Raw genomic sequence first — 9,659 nt, forward strand, 5'->3', positions numbered from 1 at the left:
TCCATCTTTACTCTCCTCCCTGTTATGTTGCATCCGGAAATAGTGTTGGCGACTTACACTAACTAAATACATGTTTATTAATAATTGATAGCACAAACACATCATTTTCTAACAACACTGACAAAGATTGGTGTCTCTTGTGTCCCAACCGACACCTGCAGACGCCTGCTAGGGTCTGTCCGAGGTTTCTGCCTAAAAGTAAGTTTTTCCACCACCACTGTTGCACTAAATGCTTGCTTTTGGGGGAATTGTTGGAGTTATGGGTCTAAATTGAAGCCTGTGGTCTAGACCTCTATCTGTAAAGTGTTATTTTTTGACACTATAAATAAAATGATATTGAATTGAAAGAAATTGTACTGAATGTGGATCAGTCACATATGGTACCTGATCCCCCAAATAAGGTCAGTATCAACAGTACGCCACCAAAGCACAAATGAAAACTGCAATGGTAAGGGCCGTCAAAATCAAGTTGAAATACCTAATATTTTAGTTTAATTCAGGTTTAATCAATTATGACAAACTGACAATAAACCTGGGACTGGCTAATATTCCAGTGTAGAAATAGTGGTCAGAAAAATGGGTTTGGGGAACATGTGTGTGTGTGTGTGGGGCTCCATAGTGCCCAACAGGTCAGTTTTGCCTAATGGTGGGTTACAACAAACAAACTGCCTCCTAAACCAAACTGTCATTATAGGTGGAGAGTCCCAACACAGAACTCAGACAATATGACACTGTGACGACGTTCAGAGCCAACAGTACTCTGTTCTCATCTTTCCCAGCCATTAAGGTTGCACGTATGTAGCTACGTAACGGCCTTTTAGATCAAAGATCCACTGCCATTCAAGTACCTTAATAGACACAAAAGCTGCCATTGTGTCACATCACTAAACAAGAACCCTTTTGTGAATGAAGGAGAGAGAGACAGTGAGAGAGAGAGCGCAAGTGAGTGAGTGACATAACTGTATTGTGTTGTGTAATGTAATTATTTTGTAAGTGTGTTGTGTAGCAATCAGTACAGTATAGAATGTGACACCTATGTATTTAATATGTGATACGTATATGAATTTGAGAGAGAGAGAGAGAAGAATACAAGAGAGGGAAAGAAATAGAAAAACAATGTGTGACTGTAGATCATTTGAGACTATTTGAGACTACAAAAGAGTCTGATTGAATCATTGTGTGTCATCCTGAACTCTTTCAGAAGCTGTCCGGCCGAGGAACACTGGAAGTCTGGCCAAGTCAGCCGAGAGTACATATGACAGCTCAGAGCTGAGTCACAGAACACGAGCCTGAATGCACAGAAAGGTCACTCTGAGTGGGTTATAAAAAGAGCAGTGGTGCGGAAAATAAATCTACAACACCTACACACTTGTAAACCACTATTTTTGCCTTAACTAAGCGCAAAAGTACATAGTGTAAGTTAGGAGAGGCAGGTAGTCAAAATAATGTCTGCTCTGTGAAGAAATATATAAAGGAAATGGTTTTGTGATAACAACATGGTCTTCATTACAGTAAAAATGTCTTCACCCTTTTTTGAGATGAAGGTGTCAGATTATATGAAAGAAAATGTCCAGCGTTTTTAGGTGATGGCTGTAAGAAAGCCAAGGATTTCAGCAGCTGGGAGGAAAGAAAAAAAAAGCTCCAGAGGCTCCCAGCTCTCGCCTCGGTCCATGCCAAGCTGAGCAGCACTGATCTTGCCCTGGAAGAGGCTTTTGTACCTCGGGGTGAATCATTTAGTAGAGGCATGCCATTTAATCTTTCAAGCAAGGGGGAATGTGGTTGGCCAGGGCTTTACGAGTGTAACGCCTCAGGAAAAAAACTCAACAATTTTTACAACAGATGTGGAATAGAGTACAACACTTAACTTTTCAGCTAGAAGCTGACAGAGCTACACAAAACAGTTTGGCTGCAAACAACTGATGCAATGCTACCAATAATTGATTCAAATTGGCTGGTGACTCTGATGACGCAATAAGAAAGATTTATAACAAACACAACTCATAACATGACACACTGATACTACACCACTCCACACAACCTTTACATTACAGTAATCCTTTCTAGAGAGTCCTCTCTGGGGATTTTAACATGTCTCCCTATCCTACAACTCTATATTTTCACTACATAATATTATGTGACCACCTAATGTATATTTACATGCCTACATCCAACATTACACATACTATGTTATCATACTAGACTATTAATTCTTTTACGTGTTCACAGCTTAATTTTCAAATTTTCAATTGCAATTTTCTAATTCTTTCTAGATAAAAAGCAATCACTTTGTCCATAAAGCATGATTGGCATGATCCCAAATCTTGTTCCCCAAATATATATTCAAATTTGAGAACAAACCTGCTCCAAGTTTAGCAACCTCCTCGAGATCAGCAGACGTTCTGGCTGAAGAGATGGCTTCTGGAAGCTTCAGAGTAAAGGGCAGCACATCCCTAAGAAAAAGAGAAAAGATGGAGTGTAAGGGAGAAAGACCTGGTCAGCAGAGAAAAGAAAAGAGGATGGGACTGATAGCATATTTCAAGACAGGAGCCTGGTGTAGCCTGGGTGTGTGATGTATGTTGGACCAGACAGCCGGAGGTTAATATATACCAACTGCTCTACTCCCTGTGGGTCTTTTACAAACTTACAAAGTTCTCAGTCAAGCAAACCCAATTCCCTACAGCTTAACATTTTACCTACTGATTTGTGAAGGTATAATAATTATAGTGTACGTGCAATTAAGGGAAGTCGATGTCTGTCTTGTACCAGTGCACCAGGATAAAAACAATAATTATCAGGAGCTGACTTAACTACAAAAGCTCATACCTGTAAACTTTGCTACAGAGCATTGGTAGGTAATTTTTGGTTTCCCATTGCAAGCACACTAAAGAACACTACATGATATACTTTTGTTCTACAGTCATTACAATGGGAGCTGCACCTGTCAATTCTGCGACAGCCTTCTATTGCGACTTGGCCTTTGTTTTAATTTGTAGCTTTGCTGTGTTGTATAAGACCAGACATACTCTTTTCTACCCAAAAAAACAACACACGCAATATTTCTTTAAAGGTAAAATGTGTGTCAAAATACATACATTTTGAATTAAAGGGTTGGCTCAGGGTGTTTTTTATTTAATCAGTGGAAACAGTTGCAGAGTTTGTTGGTGCTAGGCAACAGTCTTACCCTCTCCACAGTACACCAAAGGCAAATAAATTATTAATTAACGCCAGACTCTTGATGTAAATGTCTGTTGATAGAATAATGTTAGAAATAAAACTACCTTTGCATCTCAATGATCGCATTACATTTTGAGGGACTAGCTTTGCAGCATCGCTGGAATGTTACTTTGCTCCTGTTCGTAGTACTAACATTTTCTACACTGGCACCACCAGTCCTCCAACGTTCTGCACCGGTTCTCTACGGCATCTCCATCGGGTGCTGTCTCTACGGACGCTCTTTCTCTTTCTGCCCTTTTAGCATCCATCTCTTTTAGTTCTTCATCTGTGTATTCCGGCTCATACAGGTACGGTTCGTTGGATAACATTCCTTGTCTTCAAAGTCAGAAACATTGGCATGGCTTTCAAACGTGGCCATAGTACTACATCTTGTTCTGTGCTACCAACTACCGGGATCAAAGTATATAACTATTACGTAAGAAATGTGAAACAATAACGCACTGCAGTAGTTATACTTTATTCCCTGTAGTTGGTAGCACAGGCTACAGCAGCGGTGGAGTGATATTACCTAGGCAACCAAGAAAACCGGTTCACAGGACGATCACACAAGTTTAATTACCTGCCGCTGTCACTCATTGCTACAGAAGCAGAGTACACTGCACAAAGGAATCAACAACATGATTCCTTTCTAACATTATTCTTTCAACAGACATTTACATCTATAGTCTAGCGTTATAGTTTATTTGCCTTTGGTGTACTGTGGAGCGGGTAAGACTGTTTTTAATGGCGGGCTAGCAGATACAGTTGACTTGCGCTAGCCTAGTACCAGCAAACTCTGCAACTGGAAGGACTAGATGAAAAGTGTTGAAAACTGTTTGCACTGATTAAAAAAATACTACTTGGAAATAAAGTCTTAGGTCCAAAATTCTGAACAATCTCTTTAAGTATAGTTGTGGTCCTGCAGAGATGTTCCAACCTACAAATCCTATCCCACAGACTAAAGAAAAAGTCTTGGTTTGGTACAAAAAGTCGCAAAAAAAATAAATAATCATTAATCATTTCATTTGAATATTTTTTCAATGAAAACGTGAATGATTGAAAATTGACAATTCCCTCCAAGATTGTGAATTACATCTGTTCTGTGCTAAGATCTATTAAGAATTATTTTTATTCAACAATGTTTGAAATAAGTTAATTTGATGTTTACATGTCCGTAACTAGTAATAGTAGTAGAAGAAGTAGGCTAGATGAAACATGGTAATTCTTCGAGTTGGACCATTGATTTTTCCCACGCCCACAACAGCACTAGCTGTAAGTTTAGTACTTCTTTGTGTCATTACTTAACCTGCATTCTTCATGTAGCTGTAGAGTCAGTGAACCTTGTTGACTCATTTGTCATTAAATTCATGTTATCGGTCGCATTTGTATGCTAGCAATGCTATTCTGATGTTCATGCTAGTGCCATAGCTACTTTCTGTACAAGAGACTAACCTTCTGTTTTTTTCCTTTCTGTTTAGTTTTCACTCGTCAGTTTCACCTGGTTGAAGTCAATAAATAAAAGATGCAAGGCCCGATCATCGTCCTGGTTCGTAAATTTGAGTTTGGCTTTCTGTTAAACTGTGTCAACGTACCGGAAGTGCACAACACATAGGGAGAACAGTACAACATCGCGATCACAATTTTGGTCCAAATAATCGCAATTAGTTAATTTCCTCATATCGTGCAGCCCTGATGTGCATTAAAACATACTGTATAGGTGAACATGGATCACATCAGTGATCATGAGTATTTCGGACTGAGGAACTCACCTGCTGATGCAGCAGAAAGCCACCAGACGGAAAAGGTCTGCAAAGCTCAGGCCTGATCCCACCAAAGAGAAAGCTGTAGGAGCACAGAACAACAGGATTATGAATACAGGAAACTATCAGAGGAAAGTCATTAAAAACAAAAACAAAGCTTAGTCAAAACAGCTCCATAAGTAAATGGACTGTTCTTATATAGCGCTTTTCTAGTCTTAACAACTACTCAAAGCATAGTACAGGAACCATTCACACACATTCACACACTGTGGCCCAAGCTGCCGTACAAGGTGCCACCTGCTCATCAGGTAAACACTCACACATTTACACACCAAAAGGAACAGCATTGGGGGAAATTCGGGATTCACTCTGACATAGGACTGCAGGGCCAGGGATCGAACCACCAACCTTTTGATTGGCAGGCGATTGGTCTACCACCGAGCCACAGCCGTCCCAATTAACTATTTCATTTAGTAGTTAAACTGCGAAGACAGCCGAACCATACAAGATTTTTCAGATTTCATTTCATCAAAGAAATCCTGTGATTTTGGACATAAACTGTAACTCTTAGGATATAAAACCCTGCAGATTCCACATGCATCATGTTTTAACTTATTTTACTGGCAAAGGGGATATCGTTTTCTGAGAATGGACTGAGATAACAGGCATTTCTGTGAGTTGTAAGATAAGGAGTGTGGAATTTTATCAGTTAATAAAGTGGAATTTTTTGCAGGTATGTCTCTACATTACATTTGAATCCAAAGGTTGAATAGGGTGAAGGATGCGGAGACAGCGAGAGAAGAATATAAGTTTACACTTTGGAGTGAATGACAAGTGGATAAAAGCCAAACATACTGTATGTCTAGATGGGAGCAGGCCCACAACTTAGAACTCTCCTTCTCTGAAATCTCCACTGAGCTCAAATTATCACACTATAGTTCAAATATTGTCATCTATAATTGAAAGATTTCTAATTATTATTTTTATCTGGCAACATCCAGTCAAAGAACTACTAATAAAAAACCTGGCTCTTGGTTGGCAGCACATCTGACGCGACCGGTTGGGTGGGTAAGGTTTTTAGACCTAAAAGGTGTAAACCAAGGTTTACAATTCTGCTACATTGTAAACAATTGATCCGGTCAGTTTTGGTTTCCCATTGCAAGCACACTAAACACTACATGATATACGTTTGTTCTACAGTCATCACAATGGGAGCTGCGTCTGGTTCATAGACTGTCGCGCATCTGTAAATTCTGCAACAGCCTTTTATTGCGGCTTGAATGAATAGATAAAAATGATTGATGATTCGTGGCAGCAATAGTCCATGTCCACGATGTTCCACCTCCGGGGTTGTTCCAGTTCTGCCTGAAATTCCACCGGATGTCTTTTTGGACGGATGTCCGTCACCGTTCTTTGTGTTGACATTCTCAACTCCGAGGACTATTTATGAGCACTTTGATTAACTGTTCCTCAGATCTCCGCAAGGTAAATCCAGACAGCTAGCTAGACTATGTGTCCAATCTGAGTTTTCTGTTGCACAACTAAAACTACTTTTGAATGTGAACATGTTCCTCAAAAACAAATACCTTACCAAGGCTATTTTGCAGCGGCACCATGTCTCAGTCTTCCTCCAATTGTGATTGATTTAAAGAAATGCCAATAAACCAGAGCACGAGTTTCTCCCATCCCAAAATGCTATGTGAACTAGTCAGACCCTCCTCCGCAGTGCTGTGGAGGAAAGTTTGGCAATGCAAGACTATGGCCGCTGTAATAATATTGTTAAGAACAAATCTCCTGTAGTAATCACTTGTTTCCCCCTCTCTCTTCTCAGAAAATAATTGAAAAGACTCAAACTTGTCGAGCCAAATGTAATTTGCGGCACTATTCAAATTATCTATAGTGCATGGTCTAAAGTCCAAGGCGCAAGTGCATTTAAAGCATGTCCAAGTCCACTTTTGCTTTGTTCTCTTCAGGTGATAAGAGAGACATCACAGACTCTTCAGTCTACACTTTTTACCAGTCATCAGCAAGAAAAAAAAAGGGAAAGGGCCATAAAGTCTGTAGTGGGCGGTGATTCACACACAGCGCAAACTCTCACTAGGTAAGAATTGGGAAATTCCAGTCTGGTGCCAAAGTGTCAGCACACACAGGTACAGGAAGAACAAACTACACATTCAGAGCAGTGAGCTGTCTGGTCAAAGCTTCAGAAAAATCCCGGTTTTGCAGGTAATTGAAAATAGAACAGAACAAAGAAAAGAACAGTGGATTTAGTGATTTACTAATTTAGATGGAGGTGATGGACGAGGAAGAAGTCTGTAGAAAAGGGAAGATCCCTGGTCACCAAACATCTCACAGACAGATATACATTATATTGAAGCCTCTGACACATTAGATTGAGATAACCCTCTAACTCTGGAACAAAGACTCAAGAGGAATTACTGTACAGACAACATAAGGTTAATATAATAAAAACCAAGGGTACCAATACCATTGTATGTTATTTATTGGTTATAATGCTTTTGCAAAGTAATTACATTCTGGGTGGTTTGACTCTAGTAGAAGTTGAGTTACTTTCAGCTAATTTTTGTTGCTGCAATGCATGCCCGTGTTAGTCAGGCTGTCCATTTTTGGTTTCACCAAACAGGACCTTCATCATTTTGATCAAATTGATTTTTACGACAAATAGTTCTATTTTGGTGACAACCTCTTCTTTTCATTCCATTTTCTAATAGTTTGTGTTGCTGGAGGAGGACTTAGAAACCTGACTGGCAGCTTCATCAGTGGTGGAATGTAACTAAGTACATTTACTCAAGTATTGTACTTAAGTACAAAATCCAGGTACTTGTACTTTACTTGAGTCTTTTCATGCCACTTTCTACTTCTACTCCACTACATTTCAGAGAGAAATATTGTACTTTTTACTCCACTACATTCATCTGAAAGTTACTTTACATATTAAGATTTTTGCACAAACACATATAGTTCATAAAATACAATGTTTTATTTAAATCAAACTACCAAACAAAATAACAGCCTACAAGTCCAGCTGAAATGATTAGCCGATTAAAACACATAGCCAATTGACCGAACTGTTTTGATTGTTTTCAGTTTCTCAAATTTGAGGATTTTTCTGCAATAAGTACTTTTACTTTTGATACTTTAAGTACATGTTCCTGATGATACTTACAACATGATTTATTAACTTAAGTAACATTTTTAATGCGGGACTTTTATTTGTAACAGTATTTTCACAGTGTGAAAATAGTACTTTTACTTAAGTAAATATCACACAGGAAAATTGACCCACAGATACACAATAGGTACGTAAAACGCAACGGTTTTATTAGCAAGCTAATATATGGTAAAGGGAAATCCAGAAAAACAGGCAATGGTCAAAATCCAGGGAAAACAACAGGAACTAGGAATAAAGGACACAAGGAAAAACGCTCAAAGGCCGAACACAAGGAAGCAGACAATCTCGCACTGGGGTAAGGGAAAGATTGAACTTAAATACAGTAGAGGGGGCGGGGGGGCTGAGACACAGGTGCACATTAGGGCAGGGACAGTTAATCATTAAGGCGGGAAAACATACAGGACATGACAGTAAAAAAGAGAAAAGAAGGATCTGAATTCTTCTTTTACCCCTGAGCTTCATGACTATTTTAAAGGACACACAAACACACACACACACACCACACACACAACACACACACAAACCCACACAAACACACCACACACACAAACAAACACACACACACACACACACACACACCACACACACAACACACACACACCACAACACACACACACACACACAACACACACACACAACACACACACACACACACAACACACAACACACACACCACACACACACTTACTGTACTGGCTCTCCTTGACAGGAAGTCTTTGACAGGAACTGCAGAGTCTTTGTCCATGCGTAGAGATATTACTTTCCTCTGCAGGCTAGTTGACTTCCTCACCACGAATGTCTGCAGGCCAGGGAAGGAGAAATCCAATCAAAAACATTTACTTCAGTGTTTACTGAAGAACTGAGACATTCTTTATGAAGTTATGCTGACTCAAGTGTATTTTTGAGAGATTAATGTCATAGTGGTTTTGTCTTTGCACTTCCCTGCATGTTAAAGAGGACAGGCCTCAGTTGGGAGAAGGTTATGTCACGTACGTTCCATGCACCTATCACGATTATGTATGTACAACATACAACTTCAACATAAGAAGAATGTAGCACAATATGGATGTAAAAGCGGTTATAAATAGCCTATGTGACAATACATTTTTTTTGGTAAAAATCAACAAATAATCGTGATAATAATCGTGATCACAATATTGATCAAAATAATCGTGATTATCATTTTGGCCATAATTGTGCAGCCCTACAATGAACCCTCCTCTGTTCCCACTGTGGAGCTGTTATAGGCTTCCCACCAATCAGGAGCGCTGTATATTTGAATGGAGAAAATGTATGCCAGTTACAAGCTATACATCTGCCAATCGGAAAGTTGGTGTCCTTGGGCAAAACTCTGAACCCGAAGTTGCTCCCGATGCTGTGCATCGGAGTATAAATGTGAGTGAATGTTTATCTGATAAGCAGATGGCAACTTGTACGGCAGCCTCGTCCACAGTGTATGAATGCATGTGAATGGTGAATGGTTCCTGTACTAT

General features: G+C 39.5%; 1 protein-coding gene across 1 annotated transcript in view; it reads right to left on the reverse strand.

Moving 5' to 3' along the window:
• Positions 1-9,659, reverse strand: part of LOC116686767 (ras and Rab interactor 2-like) — a 196,390-nt gene that overhangs the window by 21,402 nt on the left and 165,329 nt on the right. The window contains 4 exon segments of the mRNA XM_032511821.1: positions 2,359-2,450; positions 4,983-5,055; positions 8,855-8,878; positions 8,881-8,965. Of these exon segments, the coding sequence (XP_032367712.1) occupies positions 2,359-2,450; positions 4,983-5,055; positions 8,855-8,878; positions 8,881-8,965 (274 nt within the window).

This window comes from Etheostoma spectabile, unplaced genomic scaffold (genome assembly GCF_008692095.1).
Source record: "Etheostoma spectabile isolate EspeVRDwgs_2016 unplaced genomic scaffold, UIUC_Espe_1.0 scaffold465, whole genome shotgun sequence".
NCBI classification, from domain to species: domain Eukaryota; kingdom Metazoa; phylum Chordata; class Actinopteri; order Perciformes; family Percidae; genus Etheostoma; species Etheostoma spectabile.